Below are 17,854 nucleotides of genomic sequence, written 5' to 3'. Positions count from 1 at the left end.
GATTCAGAAATGTTGTTTTTCCTTGTGGGAGAGTCGGGGAGTGGAAATATAATCTCTGAATAAAGTGTTGCCCAGTTAGGACAGAGATGCAGAGAAATTTCTTCTATCAGAGGGTGGTGAACCAGTGGAAATTCTTTAAGTGTATTCAAGGCTGAGGTAGACAGATTCTCACTCAAGAAAGGAATTGAGGGTTATGGGGAAAGACAGGAAAATGATCTTGAGGATAATCAGATCAGCCATGATCTCATTGAGTGGAAGAACTGATTCAGTGGGCGAAATGGTCTGCGTCTGATCCTATCTCTTTTGTTTCAGTGGAGAGAGGATCTGCAGGTGTGTCAGCATTCATTGGTTTCTGGCTGCAGGCTGATATTATATCTGACTCATTGTGGTGCTAATAACACAATAACACAGAGTGTCTTAGTGGCAGTCGAGGGAGTATTTTTTTCTTGAGTGCAGTCAATTTTCAAACCAGTGTGCCTTTTTTTTAAACTTGAGAATCCAACAAGGACTTATAACTTTACCACAACTTTCTGACTGAAGCCTGCACCTCTATCAATTGTCTATCTCCCCATGTTGACCTGCATTGAATCCTGGTTAGCCAAACTCTGGATTGTAAAATTCTCTCTATTAGATTCAGATCACTGTATGGTCTCACTCTCCCAATCTTTGTCAATTCTGCCATCACTACAATCGCCCAAAGTACCTGCGTTTTTATAATTTGGATTTCTGGGGGGGTCCCTGATTTTAATCACTTCAACATCAGTGGCTGGCCCTTCAGTTGCCTCAGGATTAAACTTTAAAATTCTCTCTCTTCACCCCACCACCTCAGTTTCCTTCTCAAAGTTACTCTTCGCAACCGACAACTTCAATCAAGCTTTTGGTCACCTGACATAGGATCTCCTCATGTGGCTCAATGCCATATTTTGTTGTTTAATACTTTTGGGAAGGACATGAGCATTTTTTTTTAAAATTGTGCTGGCAGTATGCACACCACTGGCTAGGCCCATGCTGTCCCTGGGAAAGTGGTGATGAACTGCCATTTTGAACCATTGTAGTAATGGTTAGGACTTTCACAGTGTTGTTAGAAAGGGAGTACTAATGTTTTGATCCAGTGACTCTCAAGAAATGATGATATATTTCCAAGTCAGAATTATTCTGTGGCTTGGAAGGGATCTTGCAGGTGGTGGTGTTTCAGACATCCTTGTCCTTCTAGATGTTAGAGGTCACAGAGTTCAAAGCTGATGTAGGAGGAGTTTTGGCGAATTCCTGCAGTGTATCTTGGGGATGATACAGTCTATTGCCTCTGCAAGTTGGTGTACGAAATAAATGTTGAAGGTAGTAGATGGGGTGCTAACCCATTTTGCTACTTTGTCCAAATATTGCCAACTTTTTTGAGTGTGTTTGGAGCTGCACCAAACAGAATTCCATCACACTCCTGACTTGTGTCTTGCCAATGGCAGACAGGGTGTAAGTTACTCACCACAGAATTCCTCGCCTCTGTCTGGTATCCACTGTATTTATAGGTCTGATTTACTTACATTTCTTGTCAATAGTACTGAATGATTCAGTGAAGTTAATACTATCAAGGGGCAATGATTAGATTCCCTCTTGTTGGAGATGGCCATTGTCTAGCATTTATTCAATTCAGATGTTATTTGCCACTGAACAGGTGAAGTCTGAATGTTCTTCAGAATTTGTGGGTTTTTTTAATTGATTCATGGGATGAGGATGTCACAGCTAGGCCAGCATTTATTGCTCATCCCAAATTGCCCAGAGGGCAATTAAGATTCAACCACATTGCTGTGGGTCTGGAGTCAGATGTAAGCCAGACCAGGTAAGGATGGCAGTTTCCTGCCCTGAAGGGAATCAGTGAACCAACAATCAGCAATGGATTCATGGTTATCATTAGACTCTTAATTCCAGATTTTTTGTTGAACTCAAATTCCACCATCTGCCATAGCAAGATTCGAACCCAGGTCCCCAGAACATGGCCCGGGTCTCTGGATTAACAGTATAGCAATAATACCACTAGGACATCGCCTCCCCCATGCAAATGGGCAGGGACTGCTTCAATATCTGAATTGTAAATTGAGCTGAATATTGTACAATTGTCAGTGAACATCCCCACATCCGACCTTAGATGCTATCTAAATATAAATTTGCTTTGTTGTTCTTGTTTTGCACATTGTGTGTACTTCTTTTAAGTGTCGCACGTATATCCTATCACATTCCCATTGTTACAATTTCTCTGCCTTGCATCCTCCCTCCTGACAGTTGTAGCACACTTTGAGCAGCAGCAGCACTGTTATCATAAGAACCAGAACTAGTTTCTCTACAAATCTGAGTGAACCTATATCCAAACTGCATACCTTACTGGCAAAAGCTGAACTCCTTTCTCCAGCCAACAAAGTAAACACACAATAAATATTATAAATCACACTGTCAATGCCAGTTAATTAAGATTCTGTGTGAGTGTCCTGAGATGACCTCTCAAATGTTGGAAGCAGAACTGTCAACAACTGCTTTCACAGCTGCATACAACATGCAACACTTCCAGCAAATTGACTGTCAACTGTAAAAAAAAGCATTTCATTTTTGATTTAATGATTTATCTTTTTGCCATTTTTTTTAAACGTCAGTGCTCTTCTATTAAGCATGAACAAAATTGGAATGCAACAGTTTTGTTGAAACATGTTTGGTTTTGGTGAAGTTTTATATATATGAAGATATACGAACAATTGCACATATCAGATCTAAATGAAAGATTTACTGATAGAATCCCCAATTAAGATGACAACAAAAGAAGCTTGCAACAATAGAAATAAAGCATGAATATGTTGCTGTCCAAAGTGCTGAATAAGCAGGAATGCGTTAGTTACCTGAGGAATACTCATGGTAAAGGATGCAGGGGTGGAAGAACTTAATAAACCAAATGGAGAACAATAGAATAGAACTCTGAGGATTACCCAAGGGAGAAAGAATGGAAGTGCAGGAGACACTAAGGTTGCATTTGCTACCATTTCTCCATCGGTGTAAAATTGGTACATAATTCAGCAGGCAACAAGTGAACTAAAGTCTAACAGAGGTTCATATCCTCAGGGGGCTGACCATAACTGAGGCTTAGAAGATAAATCTATCTTCTAAGCTTCAGTTATGATCAGCCCCCTGAGGATATGACCAAAGAAGGCTAAAGGGGCAACCTGACAGCCGTGTTGAAATTACAGAAGCTTTGAGTTGGTAACTGAGTAGAGGATTACTTCTCTCTGCTTGGTGATTTGACAGTAAGTGAGTACAAGCATTAGGGTAGGACTAAAAGTCTAAAGGGGAAGGTTAGAACGATTATTTCTTCATGCAAAGGCTTAGTAGAATATGGAATATATTCGCATAAGTAGCTATTGAAGCTGATTCAATCACCGTATTAAAGAAGAAATCTCGTGAACAGTTGAGGAAGGATAACTGTAAGAGTGTGTGAAACGAATGCACTGTAGCTAGTTTTAATGTGCAGATAGCACTAGGCATGACAGAAAGCAATCCTTTCACGTTTCAAATTCAGTGATTCTATGAGAGGTTTTGATAGAGAGGGATAATTTGTTTCCATTTGCAGGAGGCTCAGTAACCAACAAAGTAGGACTCGATAGTAGCTTTGGAAATAAAATTGTCTCTTTCAAAGGGCCACAGTGTTTTCAGGGCAAGTGGGGAAAAATAATGGGGAATGGGGTGTATGACTAATTGGAGAAGTCTTTCAAGGAGTAAGCGCAGACACAATGGTCGATAATTTTCTCTGCAGTCTCTTTTGTGCTGACAACATATTCCATTTGAAGGGTTTCAGATGTATGAGTACACTTCATAAATTATCTCTTCTAATGTTTTCACGGGACTGACTATTGTAAACTGAGTTCAGAAATGATATTATTATCACTCTACTTTTACAATTCAGATATCCTACTGGTTTGTTGCACAATAAAACAAATTCAACAATCTTCCAACAATCAATCTGAACTACACTCTCCAACAACATCTACTGCACCTCCCACTCTAACCAGCCTAATGCTCTCATAGTGAATTGTTCATGGTGTCTTTTACAAGACTCTCCTATTTAGTATACAAGGTCAGTTCATATTACAATGTGGGCTGGAAAAAACAGCTTTCACAATGCATGATAGAAAATCAGTATCCTGGTTTATACTAGGGGTCATGAGTTCAAGGTGAGAGGGGAAAAGTTTAAGGGATATGTGCATGGAAAGTTCTTTACGCAGATGGTGGTGAGTGCCTGGAATGCATTACCAACGGAGGTGGTAGAGGCGGGCACATGAATGGGCAGGGAGCAGAGAGATACAGATCCTTAAGAAATAGGCAACAGGTTCAGATAGAGGATCTGGATTGGCGCAGGCTTGGAGGGCCAAAGGACCTGTTCCTATGCTGTAATGTTCTTTGTTCTACCTGACTTTTTTTACCATTGATTTCAATGGAGTCTCCAAGGGTCTGCACTCTTATAAGTGATTGTAAATGGGCTTTATTGGGCATAATTACTTGGAAGGTTGTTAAGTGAGGATGTCTTTTTGGAGGCCTGCAAAATAAAGCTCCCTAAAATCTGATGTTACTGTGATACAGCTCCTTAGACATCTGTTTAATAGCTATTCTTAACTCTTTAATTCCTCGGATTTAAATAAGGTGCCAATATGCATAAATGACAAAGACCTATTTCATCCCCTGGCATTGTTGAGTTTCATCTTGAGTTTCTCCCTCCAGAGGAAAATTGAAATGGTGTAATCTCACAATCCTGCTTACCATCGCCCAGTTCATACTATATTTCCATCACCCATTACCCCAATGTGTACTGACCTATATTAGCTTCCCATCCAGGAGCACATTCACTTAAAAATTCTCATCCTGCTTGTCAAATGTCAACCTTTGCTTGATAAAGATTCATTATGGATTTCTATAACACTGCAGACTGTATATAATTATAAGTTGCTGCTATTGTTGAAGGGAAGTATGAGTAATCTCGATTCAACCAATACTGTATCAAAAGAAGCTAGACCGCCAATAGTGGAGCACTTCATCATTATCACATTGAGAACATCGGCCTGAATAATGGTCTCAAATTTCTAACTGCCTGATCTCTGGGAATTCACTGGGTGCTTTGGGCTTTATGGTGACTGAGTATTCGAGACATTCTGGATTTATATCCTGGCTGAGCATTAATGTGATGTCCCTCTCAATTTAGGAGAGGCAGTGATGTAGTTGTACTATCATAGAATCATAGAGCCTTACAGTGCAAAATGAGGCTGTTTGGCCCATTGTATTCATGTTGGTCATCAAGCACCTATCACCGCGAGTCACATTTTCCAGCATTTAGTCCATCGCTTTGCATGCTACAACATTTCAAGTGATCTTCTAAATGCTTCTTAAATGATGTGATGGTTCCCAGCTGTACCATTGTTTCAGGGTTCCTGGACTATTACACCACAACCTCAGGCTATCGCCCTGGGGACGTGAGTTCAAATCTGACCATGGCATTTGGTGAAATTTAAATTCAATTAACATCTGGAATAAAGGGCTAGTCAAATAGCAGCCATGCGACCATTGCTGATTGTTGTGACAAAAAAAAATCCGATTTGATTCATCAAAGTCTTTAGGGAAGGAAATCTGTCATCCTTAGCTGGTCTGGTCTCCATGTGACTCCAGACCCAATGCAATGTCATTGACACTGAAATTCCCTCTGAAATGGCCCTAGCAAGTTGCCTAAATCAAGGCGCGATATGGGATAAGCAATGATTGCTGGCACAGCCAGCACTAACCACAACCCATAAGTGAATATAAGGAACTTTTTCCATCTGTCCATCATAGAATCCCTGCAGTGTGGTAACAGGTCCTTCAGCCCAACAGGTCCACACCAGCCCTGCAAAGAGTAACCCACCCAGACACATTCCCCTACATCGACCCCTGACTATTGCACCTAACCTACACACTCCTGAGCACTATGGGCAATTTAGCACGGCCAGTTTTCCGAACCTGCACACCTTTGGATTGTGGGAGGAAATCGGAGTACCGGGAGGTAACCCACACAGACACAGGGAGAATATACAAACTGCAACACAGACAGTCGCCTGAGGCTGGAATCGAACCCAGGTCCTTGACGCTGTGAGCCACCGTGCTGCCCCATTGATCCAATGTAAGGAAGACTCCCTTCAATTTGACTGCAAGCATGTGGCACAGGGATTGTATTCCTTCACATGTAACCAATAATCAGGAGCTCAAATTCTCTGGGAAAATTTACAATTTGAGTTTTCGCCTGCTTGAAACTGAGGTGGAATAGATAATGTTAAAAAAAAAGACTGGTAATTACTTCAATCCTGTTTTCTAGAGGTTTCCATTTGTACCCAATGAAGAGCATTCCTACAGCTGGACAGATGGGCTGAAAAGAAAAGACTGGCACAATTATGAACGTATTCGGCAAGACCTCCTGCGTTCTGGTAAGGGGAAGCTGATTCTATTTCTAACACACGTTATACTGTCATCCATACTGTGTACAGTTCTGGTTGCCACATTACCAAAAGGATTTGGATGCTTTGGAGAGGGTGCAGAGAAGGTTTACGAGGATGTTGCCTGGTTATGGAAGGTGCTAGTTATGAAGAGAGGTTGAGTAGGTTAGGATTGTTTTCATTAGAAACAAAGGAGATTGAGGGGGGAACCTGATGGAGGTCTACAAAATCATGAAGGTTATAGACAGAGTGGATAGAGATAAGCTTTTTCCCAGGGTGAGGGATTCAACAACGAGAGATCACGCTTTCCAGGTGAGAGGTGAAAAGTTTAAGGGGGATACACACGGCAAGTACTTTACACAGAGGGTGGTAGGTGCCTGGAACGCATTGCCTGCAGAGATAGTAGAGGCAGGCACGGGAGATTCATTTAAGGTGTGCGTCTGGACAGATGCATGAGTAGGTGGGGAGCAGAGGGATACAGATGCTTAGGAATTGATCGACAGGTTTAGACAGTACATTTGGATCGACTCAGGCTTGGAGGGCCGAAGGGCCTGTTCCTGGGCTGTAAATTTTCTTTGTTCTCTTTGTTCTTTGTATAATTCCACTAGGGCTAGTTACTCCATTCAGAAAAAGTTGAATATCGTTTAACCAGTGAACAGCGGCAGAATTTTAATGATTTGGAGATGCCGGTGTTGGACTGGGCTGTACAATGTTAAAAATCACATAACACCAGGTTATAGTTCAGGTTTAATTGGAAGCACTGGCTTTCGAAGCGCTGCTCCTGCATCCACAATTGTGTCCTCCACAACCACCTGATGAAGGAGCGGCGCCCGAAAGCTAGTGCTTCCAATTAAACCTGTTGGACTTTAATTTGGTGTTGTGTGATTTTTAACTTTGTGCAGAATTTTAAGGTGTAGAAAAATCGAGAGGTTAGTGTATGAATCCCTAAATGTTCATTTGCAAGTACAGCAAGTGATTAAGAAAGGTTAAATGAATGCTATGCATTATTATGAGGGAAATTGAAATTATAGTAAGGATATTACAGTAATATAGAACAAATGCATTGGATGCAATTGAGAGGAAGTTTACTGGATAGATAATTGGAATGAGTGGTTTGTCTTATGGGGAAAGATTTTGCAGACTGGTCTTGTTTCCACTGGATTCTAGATTAGAGTGGTGCTGGAAAAGCACAGCAGTTCAGGCAGCATCCGAGGAGCTCCTCGGATGCTGCCTGAATTGCTGTGCTTTTCCAGCACCACTCTAATCTAGAATCTGGTTTCCAGCATCTGCAGTCCTTGTGTTTACCTTGTTTCCACTGGAGCCTCGAAGAGTGAGGGGTGATTTGATTGAAGTGTAACAAAATCCTGAATGATCTTGATTAGGTGGCGGTGGAAGGGATTCTTACTCTTGTGGGTGAGTCCGGAGCTCGGAGACACTGGTTTAAAATGAGGGTTGCTATTTTAGAACAGAAGGGAGGGGACTTTTTTCCTCTCCTTTAGAGGTTGTGTGACTTTGGAATTTTCTGTTCTGAAGACGGTGGAGACAGGATTATTGACTATTTGAAAGGCACAGGTGACTGAATTCTTGTTAGGCAGGGGAATTCATAATTATTGTGGGGGCGGGGGGAGAATAGATCAAGATGTGGAATTCAGAGCACAAACAGATCAGCCATGACCTTATTGAATGGCAGAGTAGGGTTGAAGGGCAGACTGCTCAACACTTGTTCCCTTGTGGTAATAATTTCGCAATATTCCTCTCTTGCTTCAACCTCCTGATTTACAGCTATCCACTGGGATACTTTCTGTATCCTCTGCAGTAAAGACAGAAGCAAAATATTTATTCAGTACATCCACCATTTCTTTATTCTCGGCTGCCAACTCCCCAATCTTCACCCTCCAGAGGATCAACACTTACTTTATTTCCTCTTTCACTTTTCAAATGCCGATTAAAAAAAAACACTCGCTCTGTTTTGACATTTCTTGCTCTCATGCTGCCATTTGCTTGCCCTAATTACCTCCTTAGACCATAAGATGTTAGAGCATAAGAAGGCCATTCAGACCCAATGAGTCTGCTTCACCATTCAGCGAGATCATGATTGATCTGAGAGGACTCAACTCCACTTTCCTGGCTTATCCCCATACTTCTCCATTCCCTCACTGATTAAAATTCTGTCCAATTCAGCCTTGAATATATTTAATGACCCAACCTCAACAGCCCATAACAGTAAAGAATTCCTTTCATACACTACGGTCTGAACTGAAATTCCTCCTCACCTCTGTCTTGAATTTAAAAATCACACAAGCTAGTGTGCTTCCAATTAAACCTGTTGGACTATAACCTGGTGTTGTGTGATTTTTAACTTTGTACACCCCAGTCCAACACCGGCATCTCCGAATCTGTCTTGAATGGGTGACCTCCTAGTCTAAGATTATGTCCCTGATCCTAGAATGTCCCACAAGGTGAAACAACCTCTCTCCGTCTACCCTGTTGAGCTTCCTAAGAATTTTATATGTTCCAATAAGGTTCCCTCTCATTCTTCAGTAATTACAAGCTCAACTGATTCAACCTCTCTTTATAAAAGCGTTGCACATTGTTGGACCGAATGGCCTGTTTCCACACTGGATGGATTCTATGAATAAAATAATCTGTCCATTGACATGATCAATATCGTGAACCTTCTCTCAACTGTCTCCAAATCTAGTGTATCATTTCTTATTGTTCTCAGTATACCCTATTTGAGGTGTACTCTGACTTGGCCTGGTATAGTTTTAGCTAGGCTTCTGTATCTTTATACTCCATTCCCTTTAAAATAAAGGCCAGTGGTCCATTTTCCACACCTGTTACCTTATGTCATTAGACGTTAGCTGTTTGAGATTCATGATCAAGGACTCCAAATCTCTTTGCTGTAGCTTTTTGCAGCCCCCCCTCATTTCAATAATATTCAGCTATCTCTATTCTTCCTATCAAAGTGTATATCCTAAAATTTTCCATATCAAACTCCATCTGTCGAGTTTTCTCTTCTCGCTTAACCTGCCTGTATCTGATTAGATTAGATTAGATTCCCTACAGTGTGGAAACAGGTCCTTCGGCCCAGCAAGTCCACACTGACCCTCCAAAGAGTAACCCACCCAGACCCACTCCCCTACCCTATATTTACCCCTGACTAATGCACCCAATACTATGGGCAATTTAGCATGGCCAATTCACCTAACCTGCACATCTTTGGATTGTGGGGATATGCGGGAGCACCGGAAGAAACCCACGCAAACACAGGGAGAATGTGCAAACTCCACACGGACAGTCACCAATCTGGGTCCCTGGTCCTGTGAAGCAGCAGTGCTAACCACTGAGCCACCATGCCGCCCCAATATCTCTCTATAGACACTGTGTGTCATCCCCACTACTTGGCTTTCCAACTATTTTTGTATCATCCACCAACTTGTCTATAATGCATTCGCATTCGCCATTCAATAAATTAATATTTATGATAATTGTGGCCCCAGCACTGATCACTGTGGCACTCCACTAGTTACTGGTGGCCATCCTGAAAACGATTCCTTTATCTTAACTCTCTGTTTTCAATTAATTATGATGTGGAGATGCTGGTGTTGGCCTGGAGTGGAAAAAGTCAGATGTCACACCAGGTTATAGTCCAACAGGTTTATTTGAAATCATAAGCTTTCAGAGCGCTGCTCCTTAGTCAGGTGAAGTCAGGTGAAGATTTCATCTGACAAAGGAGTGACACTCCAAAAGCTTGTGATTTCAAATAAACCTGTTGGACTATAACCTGGTGTCTGATTCTATTAATTAGCCAGCACTCTGTCCATGCAAATATACTACCTACAACAGCATGAGCTCTTATCTTATTGAGTAGCCCTATGTGTGGTACCTTATCAAACACCTCTTGAAGATCTAAATACAAAGCATCTACTCATCCCCTTTATATATCTTGCTTGTTACCTCCTCCAGGAACTCTAATACATTACTGTCTGTGTGGAGTTTGTACATTCTCCTCATGTCTGCTTGGGTTTCCTTTGGGTGCTCTGGTTTCCTCCCACAATCCAAAGATGTGAGGTTAAGTAAATTCGCCATGCTAAATTGCCCACAGTGTTCAGCTATGTGTAGATTAGGTGCAATAATCAGGGGTAAATGTAGAGTTATAGGGTAGGTGTATGGGTCTGGGTAGGTTCCTCTCTGGAATGTTGGTGTGGACTTATTGGGCTGAAGGACCTGTTTCCACACTGTAGGTATTCTATGATTTGACACACCTGCTTTCCCCTTTGTGAAACCATACTGCTTCATTACATGATATATCTCTATATGTTCTGCTAGTTAGACTCTAACAATTTTCCAACAACAGCATTAATCTAACTAGTCTATAGTTATCTATTTTTGAATAAAACATTGGCAGTTTTCTAATCTAGTTGGACTTCAGAATCTCCGCATTCTTGGAAGATTATAACCAGTGCATTCACTATCTCTACACCTACTTCCTTTAAAATCCAATTACAAAATCTTTCAGGTCCAGGAGACCTATTGGTCTTTAGCTCTGTTAGCTTTCCTCATACTTTTTCCTTGGATGATAGTTATTGCATATTTTTATTTGGTCACAATATGTGAACACCACTGGTTAGGTCAACATTTATTACCCACCCCTAAGTGCACAGGGGTCAGTTAAGAGTCAACCAAATTTCTTGGATCTGTAGTCACACTGAGGTAAGGTTGGCAGTTTTCCTGCCCAAAAGAACATTAGTGAACCAGATGGGTTTAACAAAAATTTACAACAATTTATATATCGTTCTGCTTAGATTTTACCACGTGTTCTGAAGTGATTTGAACCCATATCTGCAGAACATTAACCTGTGGTTTGGGATTACTAGTCCAGTGACATTACCACTACACCATCACCTCTCATAATTATTTCCTCTCTGTCTTTTGCCCCGTGATTATTTTATACCTTTGGAATGCTATCGTAAAAGCAGATACAAAGCATTTATTCAACTTCTCTGCCTTTTACTGATTCTCTATTATTATTTCCCGAGCCTCATTCTCTCAGGGTTATGTTCACTTCAGCCTCTCTGTTCCTTTCTATATGTTTAAAGGAGCTATCACTGTCCATTTTTGTATTCCTTGCCAATGTGTCTTCTCAGTTTGCTATCTTTATTTGTATTTTGGTCATCTTTTGTTGACTGTTAAGAACTGTTTTACCACTAATGTTTACTACATTGTATCTTTTTCCTTTTAATTTGGTACTTGGCTCACCATGGTTGGTTTACTCCTTCCTAGAATCATTCTTTCTCGATATAGAATCTTTCTTCCTCACTGGGATAAATCTTTAGCATCAGAGAGATGTACAGCATGGAAACAGACCCTTCACTCCAACTTATCCATGCCAACCAGATATCCTAACCTAATCTAGTCCCATTTACCAGCACTTAGCCCATATCTCTCTAAACCCTTCCTACTCATATACCATCCAGATGCCTTTAAAATGTAACTATACCAGCCTTCACCACTTCCTCTGGCAGCTCATTCCATACACACATCACCTTCTGCATGGAAACGTCCCTTAGGTCCCTTTTAAACCTTTCTCCTCTCACCTTAAACCTATTCCTTCTAGTTATGGATTCCCCTACCCTGGGGAAAAAGCCCTTGGCTATTCACCCTATCCATGCCCCTCATGATTTTATAAACCTCTATAAGGTCACCCCTCAACCTCTGATGCTCCAGGGAAAATAGCCCAGCTATTCAGCCTCTCCCTCTAGCTCAAACCCTCCAACCCCGGCAACATACTTGTAAATCTTTACTGAACCCTTTCAAGTTTCACAACATCCTTCCTATATCAGTAGACAAGAATTGAACACAGTATTCCAAAGTGGCCTGACCAATATCCTGTACATCTGCAAGATAAACTCCTAACTCTTATATTCAATATCCTGACAAATAAAGGCTTCTGTCACCACCCTGTCTATCTGAGACTCCACTTTCAAGGACCTATGAACCTGCACCTCAAGGTCTCTTTGTTCAGCAACAGTCCCCTGGACCTTACCATTAAGTGTATAAGTGCTGCTCTGATTTGCCTTTCCAAAATGCAACATCTCATATTTATCAAAATTAAACTCCATCTGCCACTGCTCAGCCCATTTGCCCATTTTGAGTTATTTTCTTAAACATCTGCCATTATTCCTCATTGTTCCTCATCAATGACCTTGCTGCTAAATTCCTTTCAGCTAGTTCTGCCATCGTCTCTATATAGTTACCTTTATTTAAGTTCAGCAGAGTTGCTTTGAACTCAAGCTTCACATTTTTTTTATTCTGAATAGTCTTTCGACCTGCCACTCATCTTTGGACAATTACAGAATGAGTATTCCAAAATGTTTCTATACATTTCCATCACTGCTTCTCCACTTATCATAGCAGTTCATTTCAGCTTGCTCAACTTTCAAGCCCACATAGAATACATAATTTAAGTTTAGAATATTAGTCTCAGATCTACTTGCTCCCCTTCAAACTGAATGTTATATTCAATTATGTAATGATCACTGCTACCGAAAGGTGCCTTTACGCTGAAGTTCAGCAATATTGAAAGTCATTGTCGTCGAAATGTTGACTTTATGTCTTGCCGTAAGCACTTCTGAGGCCAAAGGTCATAATTCTCAACATTTGTTGGTCAGGCATGGATCAAGGAGAGAGAGAAAGGCCTTGATTGAGATAAAAGGAGAATGTGAAGTGGCAGCAAAGGAGAGAGGGGAAAGGATGGAGAAAAGCCCCAGTCAGCACAGAGAAAGGAGATCAGCAATTGGAAGCTGGCAAACAGGACTGGGAGAGGTTGGAACCTTCCTGAAGGGATCTGGAGGCCAAATACTCCTGCTTCTCAATTCTCAAGGGATGCTGAACAAGGTCCTTATCTCATCTAACTGGCAGCTCCCACTTTCTCTTTGATCAACACATGGGAAATCAATTTAACCATGTCCTTGAAACAGCTAATTTTTTCGGGTCAGGGCAGTCATTCACCCCAAAATCCACCACTGTGGGTAGAGCAGTGGGAACGTGAATAGCATGATGTAGTCGTCCTCCCATATTTAACACATGACCCCCTGACTTAACCTTATGTGTCTGTCGTGTGACTGGACAGAATATGTAGATGCGTATGCATACACCTTTTAATATCAAGGCCTAACTCTCCAAATGAGTTGTGCACAGTTCTGGAAACGTACAGTTTTTTTAATGATAAATCTAACAAGCTGCATTCTGCAGTCATTGCCATTAGAATCATTCTCCTGTTCCCTGGATGCTGCCTGACCTGCAGCGCTTTTCCAGCAACACATTTCCAGCTCTGATCTCCAGCATCTGCAGACCTCACTTTCTCCTCAAAGATTTCAACCTACTGCGAATCCTCTTACAAGGATGCCATCCTTGAAGAAGCTCTCTTCCTCCCTCTACAAAGATTTCAGTGAGTCCCTCTCTCACTGCACCCCCCAGGTCATCTCCTCTGCACAGAAGCTCTTCAGCCACATTCCACCTATCACATTTCTGACGCCCCTCTCCCAAGTCCCTCCTCCCTACCTTTTATCTTAGCCTGCTGGACAAACTTTCCCCATTCCTGAAGAAGGGCTTATGCCCGAAACGTCGATTCTCCTGTTCCCTGGATGCTGCCTGACCTGCTGCGCTTTTCCAGCAACACATTTCCAGCTCTGATCTCCAGCATCTGCAGACCTCACTTTCTCCTCAAAGATTTCAACCTACTGCAAATCCTCTTACAAGGATGCCTTCCTTGAAGAAGCTCTCTTCCTCCCTCTACAAAGATTTCAGTGAGTCCCGCTCTCACTGCACCCCCCAGGTCATCTCCTCTGCACAGAAGCTCTTCAGCCACATTCCACCTATCACATTTCCGACGCCGTTCTCCCAAGTCCCTCCTCCCTACCTTTTATCTTAGCCTGCTGGACAAACTTTCCCCATTCCTGAAGAAGGGCTTATGCCCGAAACGTCGATTCTCCTGTTCCCTAGATGCTGCCTGACCTGCTGCGCTTTTCCAGCAACACATTTCCAGCTCTGATCTCCAGCATCTGCAGACCTCACTTTCTCCTCAAAGATTTCAACCTACTGCGAATCCTCTTACAAGGATGCCTTCCTTGAAGAAGCTCTCTTCCTCCCTCTACAAAGATTTCAGTGAGTCCCTCTCTCACTGCACCCCCCAGGTCATCTCCTCTGCACAGAAGCTCTTCAGCCACATTCCACCTATCACATTTCCAACGCCCCTCTCCCAAGTCCCTCCTCCCTACCTTTTATCTTAGCCTGCTGGACAAACTTTCCCCATTCCTGAAGAAGGGCTTATGCCCGAAACGTCGATTCTCCTGTTCCCTGGATGCTGCCTGACCTGCTGCGCTTTTCCAGCAACACATTTCCAGCTCTGATCTCCAGCATCTGCAGACCTCACTTTCTCCTCAAAGATTTCAACCTACTGCGAATCCTCTTACAAGGATGCCTTCCTTGAAGAAGCTCTCTTCCTCCCTCTACAAAGATTTCAGTGAGTCCCTCTCTCACTGCACCCCCCAGGTCATCTCCTCTGCACAGAAGCTCTTCAGCCACATTCCACCTATCACATTTCCGACGCCCCTCTCCCGAGTCCCTCCTCCCTACCTTTTATCTTAGCCTGCTGGACAAACTTTCCCCATTCCTGAAGAAGGGCTTATGCCCGAAACGTCGATTCTCCTGTTCCCTGGATGCTGCCTGACCTGCTGCGCTTTTCCAGCAACACATTTCCAGCTCTGATCTCCAGCATCTGCAGACCTCACTTTCTCCTCAAAGATTTCAACCTACTGCGAATCCTCTTACAAGGATGCCTTCCTTGAAGAAGCTCTCTTCCTCCCTCTACAAAGATTTCAGTGAGTCCCTCTCTCACTGCACCCCCCAGGTCATCTCCTCTGCACAGAAGCTCTTCAGCCACATTCCACCTATCACATTTCCGACGCCCCTCTCCAAAGTCCCTCCTCCCTACCTTTTATCTTAGCCTGCTGGACAAACTTTCCCCATTCCTGAAGAAGGGCTTATGCCCGAAATGTCGATTCTCCTGTTCCCTGGATGCTGCCTGACCTGCTGCGCTTTTCCAGCAACACATTTCCAGCTCTGATCTCCAGCATCTGCAGACCTCACTTTCTCCTCAAAGATTTCAACCTACTGCGAATCCTCTTACAAGGATGCCTTCCTTGAAGAAGCTCTCTTCCTCTCTCTACAAAGATTTCAGTGAGTCCCTCTCTCACTGCACCCCCCAGGTCATCTCCTCTGCACAGAAGCTCTTCAGCCACATTCCACCTATCACATTTCCGACGCCCCTCTCCCAAGTCCCTCCTCCCTACCTTTTATCTTAGCCTGCTGGACAAACTTTCCCCATTCCTGAAGAAGGGCTTATGCCCGAAACGTCGATTCTCCTGTTCCCTGGATGCTGCCTGACCTGCTGCGCTTTTCCAGCAACACATTTCCAGCTCTGATCTCCAGCATCTGCAGACCTCACTTTCTCCATTAGGAGCACAACCTTGTGTCACCTCACTCTCCTCTTATGTGCTCACAAAGAAACCCAGCCTCTCAGTGATTATTATGCTCTCCAGCAATATGTCACGTTGAGCATCTAAGGTCACAACAGATGGAAGGAAATGACAAGAAGGATGGCAAGTGAAACATGCACACCGGGCAATTTAAAGGCCTTCCAATTTTCAGGCAACTTATTTGCGTCCCTGGATTTTAGTTCTCTGCTTTTCTTCGTCAGTCTTCAGTAAATGCATATTCTGTTCTCCAAAGGATTGTCGTATTTTAATGGATGAGAAGATTCTATTTTGGTTTGGTGAGCTAATTGAATTCAAGGTGACCTTATCAGTGTTCATTGAACCAAATGATAGAGCTATGTGTGAAACTCTATCGCATACGAACAACGCCATCAAATTCCTTTGAGTAGGCCACTGACTCAAACTCAAAGCTTAACTGTGCCTTAAACCCCACTGTACAGCTACAGCCCCAACAGGATAAATCTGTCTCTGGCTCATTTAGTCTGACTCAAATCTTGCACTATTTCCTGACTGTTGTCAGTGTCAAGCCAAAGGGTAATATGTAGTTCCTTTTCAACCTTTCTATTCATTGTGGTGTTTCACTTATTATGAAGGTATACAGCTTTAGCTCAGTATGTTTGAGAACATAGATTACAGCACCAAAATCATCTGTGTCAGAAATTGGAGTGGAAATAGGAAGGCATCAGAATTAGAGGACCCACTATGGACATAGAGGAGACTATGGGCATAGGGGAGACTATAGGCATGGAGGAGACAGTAGAGATAAAGTGGAGGAAAGTCATGAAGCGATTTGAAGATACAAGGATCAAGCTTTTTGAATGTAGTGCGTCTCAGAATGGGAGTGATCACTCAGTGAGGACAGGAGACATGGGTGAGCAGAATATTAATTTTTTTCTCTCAGTAGCTCACAGTTGGAAGGCTTTTTGATGGTGAGCAATCTCTGAATCTAGCTGCACGTTCAGTGTGTGATGTGAGTAGCAGTGGTGACTCACACAGAAATCCTCCAAGTTCACAGAATCACAGAGTCATAATAGTGCAGAAGGAGGCCATTCGGTCTATCAAAGCTGAAAATATATTGCTGGAAAAGCACAGCAGGTCAGGCAGCATCCAAGGAGCAGGAGAATCGACGTTGCGGGCATGAGCCCTTCTTCAGGAATGAAGAAGGGCTCATTGCTGGAAAATTTAAGCAGATCTGGCAGCATCGGTGGAGAGAAATCAGAGTTAATGTTTCGAGTCCAATGACCCTTCCTCAGAAAGCAGAACGCTGGCTCGATTATGCAGCACCAATCTCTTGCCTTCTACCATATCCCTGCACACCATTACTATCCATAAAAAGCATCTAATGTCCTCTTGAATGACCCAAGTTGTGGGACTGTCATACAAGGTGAGAAAGACACATTGTTTTGCTTTTCTTTGACAAATTGTGCAAACTTTCCCTGTCAGTTTTTCTGAAGTTGTTGACACAAAGGACAAGTTGGAGCCACATTTCCTTCCCCTACCTGCATGCAGCAGCGCAAATATATTTGCTGGATTTTAAAAAATTAACAATTTTCTGTCATTTCATGGAGCTCTAGGATGGGGTGATCAATATGTTTAACACGTACTGCATTAAAGCTGAATCCATGATATTTATTAACAGGTCTGACAGTAGTAGCTAAACTGTCACAGCCAAATAATTTTGCACATTAATCACAACAGCAGTATTATTACATTGGTAGTTTGCAGAGGTGTCTGCACTAAATCGGTTTATAACCTACGGGAGACTTGCGTTGTTGGTAGTTCATTACAAATGGAGTCTGGATGTTGACT

General features: G+C 42.6%; 1 protein-coding gene across 3 annotated transcripts in view; it reads left to right on the top strand.

Moving 5' to 3' along the window:
• Nucleotides 1-17,854, top strand: part of galntl6 (polypeptide N-acetylgalactosaminyltransferase like 6) — a 1,318,324-nt gene that overhangs the window by 454,785 nt on the left and 845,685 nt on the right. For all 3 annotated transcript variants that reach the window (XM_087993690.1, XM_087993684.1, XM_087993693.1), the window contains exon 3: nucleotides 6,368-6,476. In XM_087993690.1, the coding sequence (XP_087849816.1) occupies nucleotides 6,368-6,476 (109 nt within the window). The remainder of the gene's footprint in view (nucleotides 1-6,367; nucleotides 6,477-17,854) is intronic.

Source organism: Chiloscyllium plagiosum, unplaced genomic scaffold (genome assembly GCF_037043375.1).
Source record: "Chiloscyllium plagiosum isolate Xiang-an unplaced genomic scaffold, Cpla_swu_hap1 HiC_scaffold_2, whole genome shotgun sequence".
In the NCBI taxonomy this organism is placed as follows: Eukaryota; Metazoa; Chordata; class Chondrichthyes; order Orectolobiformes; family Hemiscylliidae; genus Chiloscyllium; species Chiloscyllium plagiosum.
This window is presented reverse-complemented; position numbering and strand designations above follow the sequence as displayed.